The following is a 20,071-nucleotide window of genomic DNA, read 5'->3' on the forward strand; positions in this document are numbered from 1 at the left end:
GCACTCTTTCCCTCGACGACTTGGCCGCGCGACGTGACGTCACTTGAGCAAATGTTCTGGTTCCTTTTGTTGATACCGGGACAAAGATTTACGTAGAAAAGAAACAAAAGACAGAGAACAAAACAAATAAACAATTCCAAATAAAGACTAATCCCAAGTGACCAAAAATACAATGCTTTCTGCTACCTGTAGAAAGACCCCGACTTTAAATTGCCCCCCTAGGTTCTAAAGTTATTAGCTCAGCCTGGCTTTCCTTTTTGAGTTTAAACATGTGAGGTGGAAAAGCTCTTTTTCTGTATTAAAGATGGCTATGCAATGCAATTAGGTTAAAGGAAAAATCTAAGTAAAAATTGAAGAGCAAAAGTCTTCCTTGTTCGGCGGCTGAGCTGCAACATTCACTGGGGACAAACTAGGAGCCGTTTTGAAAATTTAGGCCCAGGACTTATTTCTCAACTTTCAAAGCGTTCATTTATTTATTTTTGATATTTTTAGGAATCAGCGCTTTTGAGCCTGTAATGTTACCGCAGTTTGAGTTATTTCATCTCGCGGCTGCCAGCTGATTGCCTACCGGAACACTGCGGTTTCCTGGGGAAAGTTAATCGCAATATCTCTGTTAAAGTTAAAACTTCCTTATACTGATTATTTTAACATTTATTTTCCATTTTTCATGAGTCATATGACTCTTGAGCCGGTCATGATAACGCAGTTTTAAGGTTTAAAGGGAAAAAAGTAAAAATAGAACTGTAACCAGGATAAGACATATTAAAATGTACAAACGTTCTCTGGTTAAAAAACGGTAAAAAGCAATCATGAGCTTTCGACTATCAGTCTATAGCCTGATAGTCGAAAGCTCATGATTGTTTTTTACCGTTTTTTAACCAGAGAACGTTTTTACATTTTAAAGGGAAAGTGCGGTCTAGAAAGAGTTTCTCTGAATCGAAAGTTCTTTACCTGTATTTTCATACTTGACCACTCATTTGGACTGTGTTTAAATAGTCAACAATAACGCTTCAAAAATAGGCAAATTTAAATTGAAATCTTCTTTCTTTGTTTTTGTTTATGCAAACGAGGCTAAGACTATATGTACATGATGTAAAGAAGAAAAGCACAGGTGAGGAGAGCAATAGGCCACTTCGAAAAATACCATAATACTCTTTGTTTGTCCCCCCAAATTTTGCATAAGCAGTTTCCAGTTCCTCTTGGGACTTACAATGGTCCCAAGAGAAAACAAAAACAATGCCTAGCCAAAATTTGGGCGGATAAACAAAGAGTATTATGGTATTTTCCAAAGTGGCCTATACCTTGTAGACTTGAATATTAATCCAGAAGCTAAATTGTACTGATATTGGCTCCACCTCTGAACATATTTACCTCGTGGTCGTTAAACAGGGTTTTATGTGTTAGTTATATGTATGCGTTTTACAAAGCGAACCTGAGAGCTTGCAGTGCTAGCCCGCGCTCATTGCTCCCCGTTAAAACTTCAAAACAAACGATCGATTTTATTATATATTTCCATGAAATGGTAAGAGTAAATCGTTTTAGTAGTTTCTATACTGCTAACAAAATTTAACCACATTTCAAGTTACGTTTATTAGCGCATAACTGTGAAAGTCGTCTATGTAAGGCTTGATTCAGTTTTCTCGCTCCAATATAATGATATTTTGGACTAGTTGACTGAGATTTCCGTATGAAGCGAATGTCACCAAGACCAATATTCATATACCTGAAGATCCCGCTTGAAGTACTCCTTGGTAAAATGACAGACCCGAACAGACAAAATAGCAGTCACGTTTTAATTTCACTAAACGTTTGAATGTGTCCTTTAGCAGCATGTCGTAATGATGTGGGATATAGATCAATTGAAGCCTTTAAGTGCTACTGTGGTTCTTTATTGACTCCGAGCTTTCGCCGATCTACGGCATCATCATCTTCCCTGATGATGCCGTAGGTCGGCGAAAGCTCGGAGTCAATAAAGAACCACAGTAGCACTTAAAGGCTTCAATTGATCTATATCCCTTTTAATTTCACGTTTGAGGAATCCATCTACGTTTTATTTTCGCCGGCCAACTATTCTTTAAATTTTAATTTTCCGGTGTAAGCTACGGTTTTTTTAAATTTTTATATGTTTTCTCAAGTCTAGACATGTGTGTAGTTTCATCCCCCTCGAAAGCGTCCACTCCAATAGCCTTGCTACATGCATATGTATTGAGCAACATCTGAAAGTTTCGTTGGCTTATTCTAAATTAAACGCTTCCCCATGTGAAAGCAAACAAATACATTTGCTGAAGCATCGAAGGCGGCTGTCACTGAAGGAAGAAAGTGAAAAAGGTACACTTGTGGAATATTTCTTTGTCGTATGTTTAAGGTTTTTGCCTTGTTTACATTTGCTCTCGCTGATTTTTGCCGCCTAGTTTGATTGACTAGAAAATCTATAAGTATTAAGTGACTTGAGCTTCTGTCGCACTTATGGCCTCCATGGCCTACTACCTATTCAACCACAAGACCGTTTACCATAGTTCATCTTACATTTGAATTTCTCGAAGCAGAAAGGTCACACAACATTGAGAAAGTGATCGGGGATCGAAGAACTTGGTAAGGTCGAACACGTTTGTTGACCAATGCTACGTCATAACGCGGCACATCCAAGATGGCGCTCTCCAAGCTTACTCGAGCCATCTGTCGCAAATCTTGCCTCACAATGAATTACCCCGAAACGAGGCATCAAAATAAATTACGTCATTATTGGACCAGTTATATACGAGGGAAAATAAGCCGCGGCGACCTTTGAGCTTGACCTCGTTACCAAGCCGAACTCAATGGTCGCCATGTCGCGTTCAAAGTGTTCGAGGATCTTTCCCATCGTTTTATCGTTCCGTTTGGGACACTAACAGCCGCCTGACGTCTCTGGCAGGGCTTCGATTGCAGGGCTAGCGGATTGAAATGAGAGAAAAACCTTTGCCCGTGAGTTCTATGGTGGATTTGTGACTATGGAAACATTTTATCCAGGACTTAGGATTTAGGATTGAGTTTTCACCCTTGGTATTTTACAATACCCCTTGACAACCAAGGAACTGATAATGGCTCAATTCGCGTCGAATTTAGAAAAAAAAATACAGGAAGGAAGTGACCCACAATGGCACTAAGGTAAGGCTTTTTAATTGAGAATTATTTCGTAATATTATCTTTTCGGGTCTTTTATCGGGATTCCCATACAAATCCTTATATTTTACGTTGGCTTTCCCTCACACTGAGCTTGGGGCGCCTGTGAAGAGACATATGTAGTGGAGGTTCGCAAGGATGTGTGGGTAGTAGTAGTAGTAGTAGTAGTAGTAGTAGTAGTAGTAGTAGTAGTAGTAGTAGTAGTAGTAGTAGTAGTAGTAGTAGTAGTAGTAGAAACTTTATTACCGTGTCAGAACCTTCTAGTTTGGGAGATATCCCATACTAATTTGGGAACACAAACATGTCGTGTTAGTGTGAATTAAAATGAGTTTGACTAAACTGTGTCGAATCTGTTTGTAATCTCGGCATCACTACAATCTCCTTTAAAGAGAAATTCCCATCCTTTATTATTTCCTTTTTTCAGTTATGACAAGGACATTTTTTCAACTTTAGAATGCCCGGCCATTAATCGCGGTATATGGATTGAGATGACTAGTTCTTCAAACCATAGTTAACTATGATCAAACGAAGCGGCTTTAAGAAGGCAATGGTGGACGGGTATTCTGAAGTCGCTCCCTGAATCATGTACCTTTCTTAATTGAACCACACCTGACTGCACAAGTCTTGATCACGCCAACCACGTTTGCAACGGTCCTTGATCACGTGAAGGTAAAATGACTTCACAAAACGTGACCGTGACTCTCATTCATTATCCCACACATTACTCATTTAATGAGCCAACCACTACCCTTGCCTTGGCTATAACTTTATTTGAAAAGTCAAAATTAAGGATTTCAAGGCAAGCTAAAAAGGTAAAACTACCTTGCGCGGTGAAATGGAATCTTCTCGCCTTGATTATTGCTTGACCAACGTAAAGGGCGGTTTTGTTTATGTCTTTGTACCAGACCAAATCAGTGTGTCGAATATATATTTTTACGCCTGGCAGCTTTTAAGGCTCACGTTCGACCCATTGTTAGCATTCCAAATATTTCATTGAACAATGAAGCGCAAGTCAAAACAAGGTTAATTAAAAAATAAGCACGTTTTTGAGTCGCTGGCCATATAAAAAGACTTAAAATTAACGGTATGTATGTATTTCACATTATTACATAAACACCAATGAAATACCAAGTGAGCTTTCGTGCAAAAACATGACATCTTCACACGTGAAGACAACATCTTCACACGTGAAAAGATCACCGTTGCTATGGTTACATATAAAAATCACGCCTTTCGATGCCTTTCGTGAAGTCTCTCATTGGTGTTTATATAATAAATGGAATATCACATGGCCGCTTGGAGATACGAAATTTCTCTTCTCGTGTTGATAAATATTTCACTCGTTCGCTGCGCTCACTTGCGAAATATTTTTCAACACTCGAAGAGGCATTTCGTATCTCCCGCGGCCATGTAATATGTCTCGCCTAGTTCGTTATGGTCCTGTGAGCTTTCTCTCGTCGTTTCACACTTTGCTACCTCGCAGAAGACACGAAAAATTACGTAACCGTACTTACTAGAAATGATGGAACCTACAGGACAAAAAACTGTGCGAGAAACGCTCGATAAATTACATGCCATTGTTAAGTGAAAACGCAGACAAACTAATAAATGAAATTTTTAAATGGTGAGCACAGAAGGCCTCAGTCAGGTAGATACGAGAAACGTCAGTAATCTATACACTTCATCATCCGAAGTAGTTTTCTCTTTCCCTTGTTAAGATTATGCCCGGGAGATTATGGTTACTGTATTTGTAGTTCAGTGTAAGTAACAAAATAATGAAGCCTTTGTTTTTTTGTATAAAAAAACGGTATCACAATTGCTTAGTTAAAGTATACAGTTGGCTGATCTCTTGCGCAAATATTCAAAATGAATTGACCTTTGGCTTCGGCAAGTAGTTGAGTAACCCCTTGGATTTCAAGACCTTAACAGTTACGAAACATGTATTTAGACGCTATTCATGTTTTGCACCGTAATATCCGACAGTTTATTCCCGACAAGTTTTCTTTTGTTTCAACACAACATCAAGAATATTGCTTGTCGACGGATGGATGTGAACGTTACTAAACTTAACATTCCCCTGGCGATTAAATTTAATACAGGGGCACCCAACGGAACGTTTCGTTAAATTATTTATTCGAAAGGTCTTTAATCACCTAGGATTTTCTTTTGGGAATTTTCACCTCGAACTTTCGTGATCTGAAAAAGTTAATACCTGCTTCTTTCAAGATTGATAAAAATGTCCTGTGACTAAAGAAAAACGATGAAAAACGTTGACAACGGTGAAAAATGACGAAAACGATTCAACTGGAAAATAAGAGGGTAAATAAGCAGATTTTACAAGGCGAAGTAAATAAAAAATCTATAACGAAAGAAACTAAAAATTCTTGTACTTACAAATTGCTCTTACAAATAGTTGCAAATACTTACAAACTATGTAACGCCTTGCAAGATAACAATCAATAAAGGAAATAAAAAAATCAAATCCACCAATCTTCAAAGGAAGAAACAGTAGCAAACGCTAATTGCAAAGACTGAGTGTACGCCTAAAAGACGTTAATTAGGCGAGTTAAGAGAAAAAACCCAACGCTAAAAAGCCGCGGTGTAGCATTTCTATTGTAGTTGTAGAAATACAAATTAACACTTGGGAATAATAATAATAATATTTAATATTTATATTGCGCATGGAATGATCGATCGTTAGTCTACCATACACTGTTCAGGGAATCTAGAACAACTATAATAACGCTAATTTTATGTGTACTCAAGAGAAGTAGCGGGTGTTCTGCTGTTATGCTTACCAGCGTCATTTTTTTAATAATCACTGGAGTGTTGATCATTTGCGCGAATCAAACACATTCGGATTTTTTTTAAAGTGGTGAAATATTTGCAGATGGCTGTATATCAATTAATTAGAATATTAATAAACTTGTTATCGTAAAGGCATTTTCTATTTACAAAATAAGCTGATAGGGGTCCATGAAGCTATGTTGTCGCTTTATTTCCGCCTCACTTCATCCATTCTTCTCCGATGAAGGTCTTTCCAGTGGAATCACTTGATAGGCACGTTTTCCAGACGTGGTATAATCTACTGCTTCGATAACATGTTCATGTTTTTAAAATACTGACTTTAACTAGAGAACATTAGGACCCAATTTAACTAATGGTTCATGCTTAGCGTGGGTATATCGAACTTTGATGATTTGGGCGCACTTGGGAAGTTTGGAGAGTACGAAAGAGGCTTTTTGAGTGCTCTGCAAACTTCCCAAGTGCATCAAGTCGTTCCTGTTTTGAGAAACGAAATTGGCATCAAAAGGCTGTTCAGTGAAAGTCTGAGCCTTATTGCCTAATTGGTTGAAATGGGTGACCGAGGATAACTTCGCCAGCCCGTTGTCAAATTAGGAGCAAAAGTTATATAATAACGATAATTAAGTCTGTTAAAGGTCGAAGCTCAGGTAAGTGCGTAATTGCCAAGGGCTTCGAAGTGTAACGAGTAATCCACAGACACTGGAATCGAAACCCATCCTGGTATTTCATATGTGGACTGAAGAATGTAGGTTGCCCATATCCAGGCATTCGAAACAATTTGACGAAAACTTCCTGCAAAAAAACCGCTTTAGAAATGCGAAAAGGTGCTTCACTACGCAATAAAAGGTCAAAGAACTTAATCAGAAGGAAATCGTACCTTAATTCTACAAATACTCAAATTAATTGACCATTAAAAGTTATTCTGGCAAGCCCACGATTTTTCTCTGTAACAAGAGTCTTTCAACTGGGGTGATTATGACTATTACCAAAAAAAGCAAAAATTTCATTAAGCTTGGAAATATGTATTCACAAAGAAAGGAATAGCCAATGGTGAAGAAGGATTTGAGTTTTCTTGAGACCGATAGCCAATCATGAGGCTGCATGCAAATAATTTTTAGGTCCGCGAGTTCATAAAAAATCGCTGAACGCTCCCCGTTGACTCCAAAGGACACAACTTCGCGTTTAAACTGCTTCATCTACAGGTGAGTACTGTCTTTACTTTATTTCTAAGATTATTTGTATTTTTTATCGCCTCAGGGCTTTAAAATATTGCTTGTAGCTTTTTATTTCTTTTTTTAAAAGTATGCTAGCCTGGGAAGAATTGTTTTACGAAGTTGTGCGTAAGGCAAGCTTGTCTTAAGCTTCTTGACTGTTATGTAACTTAGGGCCTATTCACACCAAGCTCCTTTCAGGATCGGATTAGTTTAAATAGATCTAAAACCGATCCAAGGCCATTTCTGTGGAGTGTTCATATTAAGCGTCCGTGCGAGTCAATTGAGTTCACGAGGATACTTAAAGGACACCTACACAGTGCTCTAAATAGACAAACCTCTTGAAAATGGCAGAGTTCGTGGAGTTGAAATTATCGCAATGACCTCAAGTGAAAAGTTTAACGAACACCAAAAGATGTTAAGACAACGAAACAGAATGATTTTTCGCTACATTTGGCGGCGACAGAGGAAAAATTTCCCTGCTTTTGTTTTGCGTGTGTGAATACCTGCGCAATCAAGCGCGAGAGATTTGGGGGGCGCTTCTGGATTGCAGAAGGGTTACGCTTTTACAAACGTTGACCTTATAGAACTCAAGTGTAGCACTCATATTTCAACAGAATTAACTATAATTGAAGGGTAATGTGAAGTGCTGTTTCTACCCATGTAAACCACGTGAGCGTTAGCCCTACTAATGGAATTGGACCAACACTAGGACAGAGCAAAACTCTGACCAGGGTGGGAATTGTTTAGTCTCTTTCCTTGTGTGCACAGCACATCTGGATTGAGCCAGGTAGAGGGAAAAACCAGTTTTGGGAAGAAACGGTAAGCCGGTGGAAGGACGATACACTTTGGCTTTCGTTAAAATACTGTCAGCTCCAGAGGAACCAAGAGCATCTTTATATTTCTTCTACTCTGTTTTTACTAATAGATGTTTCAACTTTGTTCGACACTGGATTAAATCTCGCTGGGAACCAAGAATTGACATTTCCTCGCTGATCTTTTCGTAGATCTCGGCATTTTTATTGTTCAGCATTAGTGATAGCGGTGTTTTTATTTCATTTTCGCTCCACGTTTCGCCTCTTTTCGCTATTACGCTAAAATCACATCGAAAACCTCTATACTTACAGCTTAAATGGCTGTCCAGCAAAATAGCCAGGTTACAAAGGGAACTGATCTTTGGCGCCGTTGTCTTCTTATTTGGCTCGATCTCACATCGATCTAGATTGGATCGATCCGAGACCACCTTTCTTGCTATACTACTTTGGATTGGTCTCGGATCGGTTTGAATGTTCAAATTTAGCACGCTTACCGCCTGGATCGATCCGAGACCGATCCAACTCGAAAGTGAGAACAGGTCCTTTTATCTTAATTCATGGTCGGTAACTGAGAAGCTTAGTCGTCATATAATAGCTGTTGAGTAGTAGCACGAGTCAATTTGTCAGTTGTGACACTGATATAATTATTGGTTAAGTTGAATGCCTCGACTGTGGAAATACGAGTCAAATAGCTGTCTCACTTTGCTTAAAATTGAACCACATATAAAGCCTTGATCGGCTTCTTTTCATTTGACTCTCGAAAAGTCAGTCAACCATTCACTAGATCCGTAAGTTTTGCCTAGTAACTTTTCTCAAGTTGCAACCGACAGTAGGACTGAATGAGCAGTCAGAATAGTTTCATTGTCAGCCTTATAACGACGGTAATTTTTTTCCATTAAGGTGTACAGAAACCTTACAAAGTCGCTTAACGATATGTTTCTTAGCAACGTTACCGCCCAACTACTGGCATAACCTTCTTAATTAACTTATGCATGAGTATATTTAATTGCGACATTCATGATTACGTAACTATAAAAAGCGACAACAATTGAATAACATAAAGAGTTTCATACAAGACCCTCTTCCTTTCAAGTACGTAAAAATCTATTAAACAACTAACCTCTTAAAAAAGTCCATGAAATACTGGGAAATGGTCACTGCCTTCTTGAAGAGTTGCTAACGGGAAATGAACATGACGCGTACTTTGGTTTGCGAAGTATCTCTGGTTTAGGTTGTGATGTTAATGACGTCATCAGTGGATCCGTTCTTAGTTAAACATGTCAATAAATATTAGAATGATATTATTCAAACTTAACGCTTTTAATAGCCCACTTAAAAGACGTAAGATAGCAAATGTTTTGATGTAATCATGACAGCAACACTTTTCGTTTAAAGCTTATTGTGCTATAAATGAATGTCATATTTCCTTACCGATCAGGAAACAAGAGACCGTGCGCACTTTGAAAAACACACTGATATTGCCTATTCTATTGATGTGCTCTCAACTAAAAGATTTTCTTTCAAGATCATCTCCTGCCTCAAAGCCAACACATTTTGCCATTTTCACCTTAAAATTGTTCTTGCTGTACGCTGTACGGGAGACGTCATTTGTCCCGCGCGGAAGATAGTCAAAGTCCTGGATCTATCTTGCACTTGACATCACAAACTGATTTGAAAAGAGGAACGCAAAGCGATTTCTCTGGTCAAACGCTTCCTCTTATCAGTTCGGGCGCCACGAACGTTAAGAAATTGAAAAAAAATAGCTAACTACCGTTCAGTTGATAGAAACCTTTTCCATACGGATAGATCTCAAGCTTTTAATGCTGAAATACTCACGTTAAATGTCACGCGTTCTCCTCCACGGAGAAGGAACGCTTCACTAAGGACTTTAGCGTGGGAGGCTATGTACCGGTTTGCAAAATAGCAGTCTTTTGTTCCGTGATAGAGCTGGTCAGAGTCTTTGACAACGCAATTTATGAGGTCGAACACAAAATAAACGCATTCCTTCCACCAGTTTAGGCGCTATGAACCGTTTAGAAATTGAAAAACTGTCAGGGAAAAACCGTTAACACAGTCCATAGCTATAGATCAGTCGAATACTCACGAAACGAGTGCGTGCGATTTAAATGTCTTAAATATGAAAGTAGTCTTTCGTCTTTTACATTTGATCAATTTGCATCAAGTTAACCAAATAATGACTTTTCAAGATGAATGTTTAAGCCCTAGGTGTACAAAACGTTTAAGACCTTCAAATAGAATAACCAATATCAATTTTTGCTTGTTTGTCGTATTTTACAGCGCTCAGTACTCGAGGTGTGTTCCCTCCGTGAAGACATCTGAAGAGTTTCTAACAGGCAGAGTGCTACTAATTTATAAGTACGAAGACGAAGACGTTTACGCTCTCTTGCCTTGTAACGTAACTGCTGGATTGTTCAATGTTACTCCAACTAAACCCTCAGTTAAGATTTTGATGAATGCAACAGACATTTCTCGTTATTCTTGGACTCCGATACGAACTTTATACTGGGGTTATTCCTTTTTTTTGTTCGCGGAGTTGCAAGCTTCATCCTTTTTTTCCCAGGGAAGTGAGTGACCCTATTGACCCTTTAATTAAAGATTCACCAGACCCGGCGCAAGTCTAATCTAATCTTGTTTTCAAGTTGCATTTGCTTCAGAGTGAAAATGAGGATTCGGAATTTGCATGTCATTAGCCACATGACGAAAGAAAATTATTTTTGTAATATTCACCTGGAGATCCACATTACATACCAGGTAGTCGTTTAACGAAAATCGATGAATCTCGGCAACTGCATGATTTGCATAACCTTCATGATTATTCATTCATTCATTCATTCACGAGCAAACACAAACATCAAATTTTACATAACAATAAAGAGAATGATTTCCTCCTTGAAAGGAACAATATTATTGAAATGAAAACATTGATAGTTTTATGCAAGTTTTTTTCAAGTTCGTCAAGACTAAGCAACTAACCTCTTTTAAGAAAGGCCATTAAATACAGGGAAATGGGAACTGTTTAAAAGAGGAGCTCCTGAAAATGGGACGAAGGTCTAGTAGTTATGATGATGATGACGTCATCAGTGGACCCGTTCTAACTTAAATCTCGGAAATATTAGAGTGATATTATTGAAACTATTACGTTTGTAGAGTCCCAGAAAAGACGTACGATAACAACAAGAGCCATAATTGGTCTTGATAGCAAATGCCATGATGTAATCATGACAGAAACACTTTTTGTTCAAAGCATATTGTGCTATAAATTAATCCCTTATTTCCTTACCGACCAGGAAACGAGAGACCGTGCGTACTTTAACTTGAAAAACACACTGATGTTTCCTTATAAGCCCTGAACTAAAAGGTCTTTTTCAATCAAGATCGCCTCCTGCCCACGAAAGCCAACATATTTTTCCAATTTTATCTCCAAATTGGTCGCTGTACTGGTGAAGTTATTTGTCCCGCGAGAGAGCTACTTCAGTTAGCGTCCTGGATCTAACTCCCATTTGACATTCCAAATTGACTTGAAAACAGGAATGCAAAGCCATATAGGAGGCTGAACACAATAAACCAATTCCGATTCCTTCTCCTGTTCGGGCGCCAGAAACGTTTAGAAAAAAAAAAAAAGCGAACGACCCTTAAGTTCATTGAAATCTTTTCCATAGCTACAGAGCTCGAGCTTCAAGCTCTATTTTTACTGTTGAAATACTCGCGAAATTGGTGTGTGTAACTTAAAATGTCTTCGATACAAAAGCAATGTTTTCCACACCGGCTTGGCGGCCCAGTGCCTTGAGATCCGGGGATCCCAGCGTCAGGACACGTTCTGACCACTCATTGAATTTGTTCCTGGTAGTCCGTGGTTCAATTTCTCAGCTGCTCTTGTAAATAGCCAACTGGTTTGCCTCCGGCCAGTTGGGATTCTTAGCAATTGTTGTTGAATGTTCTGTTCTGTCGTGATTGCTTCCATTGGCCCTGAAAAGCCCCTACGGGGAGTGGCCAATTAAGTATGTGTGTATGTAGATTTAACTTGCACCAATTTAACCAGAAAGTCACTTCTCAAAATGTTTAATTTTAATCCATCTACAACAGGATTTGTGATGAATGTCAGAAACACTTTTGTGCCATTCTTAGACTCCGCTACGAACTTTATATTGGGTTATTCCCGTTGTTCCTTGAGCGGAGGCTGTAGGCTTAAACTAATTTCTCCCTGGGAAGTGAGTGACCCCTATTGACCCTTTAAAGAATCGATCGGTCACCCCTTCCTCCCAACCCAGAAGTCTTCACAAATGTTTTTCAAAATGTATTCGTTTCAGAGTGAAAATAAAGATTCAAAATTTGTTTCTCGTTAGCCCTATGACGAAAGCAGTTATTTTTATAATATTCCGGTGTACCCTCACATCACATAGTCGTTTAACGAAATCGGTGTATCTCGGCAACATTATCCTCCTTCTACTCGCATAACCTTCATAATAAATTAGTTCACTCACAAGTATATTTAATTGCGCAAACCCAAACATCAGTTTTCCACCACTATAAACAGTGATTTCCTCTTTGAAAGGAACAATTTAAACAACAGGTAGTTTTATTCAAGGCCTTCTTATTTTCAAGCACGTCAAAAACTCTATTGATCAACTAACTTCATTAAACAGTAGTCAATTCGAAGAGCTTCTTAAAATGAAGAGGAGGTTGTTCTTTGTTTGCGAAGTGTGTTTTGTTCAGCCCGGTTATGAAGTGGATGACGTCACAGTCATTAGCTGTCCCGTTTGAGGTTAACGCACAGACTAAGGAAAGCTCCGGAAATGTTAAAGTAATATTCAAAACTTAACGTTTGTAATGACTAGCAGAAAAGACGTAAGATTACAAATGTTATGATGTAATTATGACAGCAACACTTTTTGTTCAAAGCACACTGTACTATAAATAAAGACCTTATTTCCTTACCGACCGGGAAACAAGAAACCGTACGTTTAACTCTTTCAAACCATAGGTTTTTACGACTTGTTTGTCGTATTTTACAAGGAAATTCGTGTTTTGTTCCAACCGTGAAGGCATCTGAAGAGTTTTTAGCACAAGACATAAAACGCTTCGTGGAGTAAGTAGGGCTTTGTGAGGTAAGTTTTTTTCCGAAGGTGGTTCCCCCTCCAGTGCTAGATTGCTGCATTCTGTGTTGCGCTGCACTATGTGCATTGTTAGCTGAATACTCCAGCCAAAATACGCTATAAAGGCATTTGACTGAGGAACATTGGATAACGACTATAAACGAAAAGTCCCGTCTCACAACCCTTCAGTGTTCGTTAACTCTGATGGACATACTCAGTGTGGCCTTTTCTTCAGCAATGAACGGTCGGCTTGCCACAATCTTTTGAATAGACTGCTGGTCGATGAACCCACATAACAGTAACCGTCAGACAAATTGAAGATGTCCAAGTGTTGAAACTGAAAGTTGAGTGCCAAGGTTAGACCCAGTGGGAACTTTACACTTGGGTTAACGTTTCTTTTTTGAGTAGTGGCGTTAAACCTTACAATTAATCCTGTTTTTCCCGGACGTGAGCGAGTGGCTGGTTCAGCCGTGAAATGTGTCAAGTGTTTTACAAATTCTGACAATTCACACTCCTTATTTTGCAGGAACATTTAAAGGAGACAGAAATACACATGGCAAAGTTTTGGCTCGTGATATTTGCATCTTTTGCTACAATTTCCATTGCTTCTGGTGCAGGTAAGTTTGTTTTAGCCGATTTGAGATGATGGAAACGCAGAAGTTCATTTAGATGTGTCATAGATTTACTGCGCGGCTCGTTCACTACACAGTCTCAAAGGACGCGGAAAGATTACTTGTTGAGTCGAAGGGAGCTAAGACTAAGCACCATTGAGCGCGCAGAAAGTTTAATCGTCCTTTTGTTACTTAAGGCCAGCACAACATTACTGTCTCGTTTCCCGCGATTGTGTTGAAATTTCAATTTCTAGACAACTGTGGGACTAATCAGCCCGCCACTCATTTGGGTGCATGCACTTCCTGCAGATGTATGGCTCAATACCACTAGTTCTAATTCCCAAAATCTCTCCATGAATTTTCATAGTGGAAACTAAATGTAAGTTAATCCATGAAGCTGCTGTTTACATCAATGCAGCTTAGCTTTGTTCTTCAATGGTGAAGTCAATTTTTATTTGACTTAAACAAAACACTATGGAAGAACGAAATGATACTGTATATGAAATGAATACTTAGCAAAAGGGTTAAGATGTGGGCCAATTACATACATTATAACAGAGAAGAAGTAGCCTAAATTTCTATTCTTATTGCGTAGAGTTTGAGACTCCTAAAGTAATTCACGCATCCGATAACGCGTGAAGATTAAACATTTGGGTTATTGCAACATTGAACGGGCTGATTCCTGCTTTATCACAAAGTCAAAGTCAAAGTCAATTTATTTAACGTCTGTAGTTCCTTCAGTTACGAAACTGGTATCAATGGAAGCCGACGGTGCGCCTTTTACCCTCCTCCCTCTGTAAGTGCTCCGTTTTACGGATATTTAAAGCTATAGCTACACCGATCAGACGAAAGTCGAACAAGACGTTGAAGTCACGGAGGATCGAACTGGGGACCCCTTGCTCCGAAAGCTGCGCACTAGCCAACTAAGCTACGCCTGCAAATGTTGGTTTTTGAGGAGAGGGGAAAACTTGAGTACCCGGGGAAAAACCTCTCGAGCAGGTTAGAGAACAAACAAACTCAACCCAAAGTATGGCGTAGAATCCTGCAATCAATCCCAGGCATTCCACATTGGTGGAAGGCGAGCGATGTCACCACTGCGCCAGCCCTGCAGGCCAGAAGGTAAAGCGAGAGGAGATAATCCCTGGCCTTTAAAAAAGACTACTTTCGCCAATTTATATTATCGGTGCTATTTATTTTTATTTGTTTCAAATTTCAGACTACAATTATATCAAAGGGAGCGCTATTGGTATGTATCTTCAGTTTAAATGTTTATGGCAAAGGGCCATGACCTGAATACTTTCTTAGACATTCCTTTGCCCTTCAAAGCTGCATGCCAGCCCTAATGCACTAAATTGAGCAAAATCAACTGTTTTAAATCATTGAACTCAAACTCGCTTTAAAAACCAAAGGTATCCTGTGGTAAGATACTGCGTCAGGGAGGTGATATAGCGAATTATCAAGCCTATAGAGTGGTTACATATGCACTGTAATACATTATATTGAACGTCTTTCATTAGCAGAATAAGAGCATTCTTAACGACCATTTAACGAATGCATGAATGTACCTGCCGCCTTAACGACCATTTAACGAATGCATGAATGCGCCTGCCGAACTTGAGACGATCAGAAATCGATTACAAATTTTGCATTAGGTGGGTTCATATTAGCGGACTAAGGATACCTTAAGTACACTTGAGCCCTACTTCAGATGTGAACGGCTTTAATTTCAGCTCAAGTAGCCTACTTTGTGGCCATGGTAACTTATTGCCTTCAAAGAAGCCGAAGTACACTCTCAAGTCTAGTTCAGACCATCCTTACGAGCTTACTTATCTACTATCAAAACACATTCCGGAAACGGACGTCAATCAAGCATGTTGTGCGGCGGGAAATTGATTGACAACACGATTACCTTGAAACTCTCTCTTCGGTTTAGGAAGTGTCAGATCTGTAGCACTATTTCTGAGATGGTAATCAGTCTGATCAGAATTCCTTCTAACAAAAGAGTTTCTAAGATTGGGCACAGTGTCGTCATTTAGTATTTTATACATCAATGTTGATTTGGCACAAAGCCGCCTCGCATCGAGTGTGTCACAAGATAGGGTCTGGATAATATCAGCGGAACGATTATCATAATTGGCACCAGTAAGTACCCTAGCAGCACGAGATTGAAATCTTTGTAGCTTGTCTTTTAGTAATTTTCCGCAGTTGTCCCAAAGAGGGGAACAATATTCAAAGTAAGGCTATACTAGGCTCTTATAAACCTTTTCAAGGGTCTCTACAGGAACAAAGGGCTTGATACGCCTCATCGCTCCAATACCCGCACTGGCCCTCTTACAAATCATGTCAATATGACTATCCCAACTAAGTTTGGCAACTTTCATTAACTGTCCAAGTTCGGCGTTGTGATGGGGTAAATTACTTACATCGGTTAGAGTTTCATACAACTAAAACCGTTCTTTATCACTTTTTCCGTGCCAGGACCTGAGAATTGGGGTGGCGTTTGCCAAAGCGGCAAAAAGCAATCGCCTATAGACATTGACACCTCCACAGCCGAGTATGACTCTGCTTTGGGCGACATCTATGTGAGCAACTACGATACCGTACCATCAGAGAATTTTACGATCGCGAACACCAACCACAGTCTTAAAGTTTCTTTCCCGCCGAATATTTTCTATGTGAGTGGAGGCGGTTTGCCAGGAACTTTCACCACTGTACAGTTTCATCTCCACTGGGGATCAGACAACAACAAGGGAGCAGAACACACCGTGAATGAAATGCAGTATCCTGCTGAGGTAATGTGTTTCTGATGGCCTAATCGAGGCCGTGTGAAGACTAGTTGAATGCATGTGTCTTCTTCCCAAACACCTGCACAGGGCAAGTTTGTTCATGGGTAGCATATTTGACCCTGAAATGCACATGTTGTCTATCACCCATCGTCTTTAGTCCAGAATCCATCGTCTGCTTTTTAGTACATGCCTGTAACATTGCTAATATTCGTAGAGATGATTTTGGGAAGACATGAAATTTAAATATTTGAACTGCGGAATAGACATGAAATGAATGTTAGAAAGATCAACAAAATGAGCAACTCTTAAATAGTTGCCAGCAAGCCTGTCAAAAACCCAGGTTTTGAACGCAGCGATTTTCGCTGCACCGCTTCACCAACTGAACTATCAAGGAAGCTGGGAGCCAGCCAATTGCGAGTTCAAGTTATATCCCGTAACAGGTGAACAAAATCAATTGAAGACACTGTTGAAGTCAGGGAAGGTTATTCAAAGGAGAAGGAGTACAGAATTTTGACTTTTAATCATCTTAGTTAGTGTCGATAGCGTCGACGTGTTTGGCGGTGGATATCAAAGAGGAAAGAAAGGACTTCAACGCAACACTTGTACCCTGCGAACAGAGCCTTCCTTTAACCCGAAGTTCAATTGCACTGACCAGCAACACCCAACGCAGGCTCATGATCACGCAATAATTGACAGATATGGTGCATTAGCCTCGCTTTGGTTACAATGACCACTTCCGATTGATATCTCAACACAAGGAAGCCTAAATAAGGCCAGGCTTGAACAGGACTCCCAGCTGCTTTACAACTGGCACTGGGTTGTTCTTAAAGGGGCTATGTCACACAAAATTATGTTATTTCAGGGCTCCCAAAATGCCAAAAATGTAGAATGAAACATTGCAATCACCACTTAAAACGATTGAATAACATAGAAGAAATACAACAAAAGGAAAGAGATCGGAAGTATGGATGGACACAAATGGACAAGATTGAACGGGATTGCATTTGGGTAATGTTGAAAGGAGTTGGAAATTTTTCAAATTTATAGCAAATCGCCTAAATAAGGTTGCTTTTGCTCAAATCATCTTGTTTATGATGTAACAATAATTTTATCCGTAAAGAAATTCCACATAACCATTTTCGCGTTTTAAGCTTAATTTCCCTTAAAAACCCCAAAATAACGTAACATAACCCCTTTAAACAAAGACGTCTGATTTACCTATCGTAAGCGGGATTTATCACGATTGACTGAGCGAGGCGCAACTGTTAGCTGATTCAATGGCATCCCACTATTTCAATGTTTAAGAAAATGCAAGCAATTAGATGCACGCCAATCGCAGTAAGTGTCTATGAATGAGTGTTTTTCAATGTTTTATTTCCCACATGCCTCACACTTAAACCACTTGCGCCGAATATTGCATGGAAAAATTGTTCTCAAACTCAGCAACCAGAAGGTTTATCATGCAACTTTACTTTCCAGATTCATTTTGTCAGCGTCAACGTCAAATACCCAGACATAGCCCTAGCTTTGCCTGAGAGTGATGGTTGGCTGTTCTTGGTGTTTTCCTTGAGGTACATTAGTATTTGTTAATACATATTTAATATATAATAATTAAACATTTAATATTTAATTGAATTGCATGCCCAGGGGAATTCTCGCCATCTAATTAGCTACCAAGACGGGGGGTATTCAGTGTGGAATTGCGACTTTAAAACGAGGCTGACCGATATTACAGCGTAGCAACGTGCGGCCTTACATAGCAACGGAGGAAAAAATTGGAAACATCTTTGTTTTCAAAGCTAACTACATAGAGGGGCAAAATTACTGAATGCTGATTGGTCAATGAAGAGGGCATTTTTTCTAATTATTCTTGTGACTAGAGCAGTTTCAATACTGTTGGGAACAAAAAAAGAAAAACCTTGCCAGAAATATTATGGTACCCCTGTGAAACAGCAGTTAATCCTGAATAAGAGGCAGCCCTTTCTTTTGTGACGTACAAGTTACCATGGCAACAATAAAGCCCTGCAAAACACCCCATATTTTGGCTTTCAGTTGCTCAATCTCTAACAAGAACTGCGGTTGACCCCCATTTTTTTATTTCTTGAAATGTACTTAGCAAGCCAAGCAGTTGAAACTTTCTCTCCAAGTTAAAAAAAAAACTATGGAGCAGATTCAGATCTATTTTAAATTTTCAAATACTATGCGCTGATATTTGGGGCGAGTTGCGTAGGATAATAGTAAAAATGTGTTATTCTTGCTTCAATTTTCTTTGGTAAGAGGTGTTTAAACAAGCATCTTCTAGTGTGGTAATTAATTGATAATAATAATCGTAATAGAAGATAATAATTATTATTATATCCTTAGCATACTACTAAAAATTCATGCAAAAGAATGCGCAATTGTCGGGGTCGGAGGAAAAATTAATTGTGGTAAGGAAGGTTAGACATGGTGGGCATGGCCATACGTGTGTAGAGTTGTATTACGATGATCGCATTATTAAATTAGACTTTTAAAAAATTGTTAAGATAAAAATTGATTCATATCCCACTGTATTCTGCGATTCTTAAGTTACTCACTGCGATACCCAATGACTAATCGAAAGTGTCGCATATTTACAGGTTGGTGCTGAATTATTCTGCGTATGAATACCTTTTGGGTGACATTTCAGCATTTAAATCCATGATGTAACAGTCTTTCTTACATTGTACTGCGCCATGTCCAGCACCACCAGTCTATAACCCACTCTAATAATAATAATAATGAGAATATTAATAATAATACTAATAATACATCAATAATAATCATAATATAATAATAACAATAACAGTAGCGGGAATGTTTGAGCTGTAAGGAACCGCTCTTGCCCCCCAAGATCTACTCTGCATAAGACTCGTGTTACCCCAGAATAATGTGATGCGCACATTATGAAATAATCCACTGCATGAGACAATAACACATGTGTTAGCGGGTCTGCCCAGAACTTGCTCAAAATAAATATCTAGAGGGGCATAAACGCTCTGAAAGTCTGATTCCTATGAGGTGTTGCATGACCTAAAGTTACTCGAGAGATGTTGCACCGTGGTACTCTCCATCGCTACCTAAGCCACACTAGGATCGAGCCAGGCAGAGCAATATTGGGACCCCTGTATATGCCGACACCACGAAGTCGAGGGCACATAGAGTAGATGCCCGGGTTGTCCGTCATGTAAATCTCGGGGATCGATAATAGAGGACAGAAGGATGAAGAGACAATGGCAAAGTATGATCCCCTACGGTGGGATTTAACACAAGGTATCCAGACTACAAATTGAACGAGAACTAATGCCGTCATGGAGGTGTGGTAGTTTGGGTGAGGAATCGAGAGAGACTCATTGGTATGGTTGGGTTAAAGCATCAAGGTTCCTAAGAAGATGCAGAGGAGCATCATTTCCAGCTCATTGAACATTGCCAGGACATGTAATGTTTTTTAATTAATGAACTATTAATGAATGAATATAATGTAATTGTATAAGATATTATGGGAATTATAGTCATCAGTGTAATATTATAGGATTTTTTATTTGTTTCTTC

The 20,071-nt window shown here is 39.1% G+C and overlaps 1 protein-coding gene and 1 pseudogene across 1 annotated transcript; one reads left to right on the top strand and one right to left on the bottom strand.

Annotated features, from left to right (window-relative positions):
- Positions 1-10,354, bottom strand: part of LOC137975960 (uncharacterized) — a 15,285-nt pseudogene extending 4,931 nt beyond the window's left edge.
- A 2,622-nt stretch (positions 10,355-12,976) lies between these two features.
- On the top strand, positions 12,977-18,091 carry LOC137976633 (carbonic anhydrase 2-like). Its single transcript, XM_068824006.1, has 5 exons — positions 12,977-13,116; positions 13,631-13,721; positions 14,932-14,961; positions 16,194-16,507; positions 17,981-18,091. Exons 2-5 carry the CDS (start codon positions 13,658-13,660, stop codon positions 18,089-18,091), a joined length of 519 nt encoding a protein of 172 aa, XP_068680107.1. The 5' UTR covers positions 12,977-13,116; positions 13,631-13,657.
- Positions 18,092-20,071: the final 1,980 nt, after the last annotated feature.

This window comes from Montipora foliosa, chromosome 11 (genome assembly GCF_036669935.1).
Source record: "Montipora foliosa isolate CH-2021 chromosome 11, ASM3666993v2, whole genome shotgun sequence".
NCBI lineage: Eukaryota > Metazoa > Cnidaria > Anthozoa > Scleractinia > Acroporidae > Montipora > Montipora foliosa.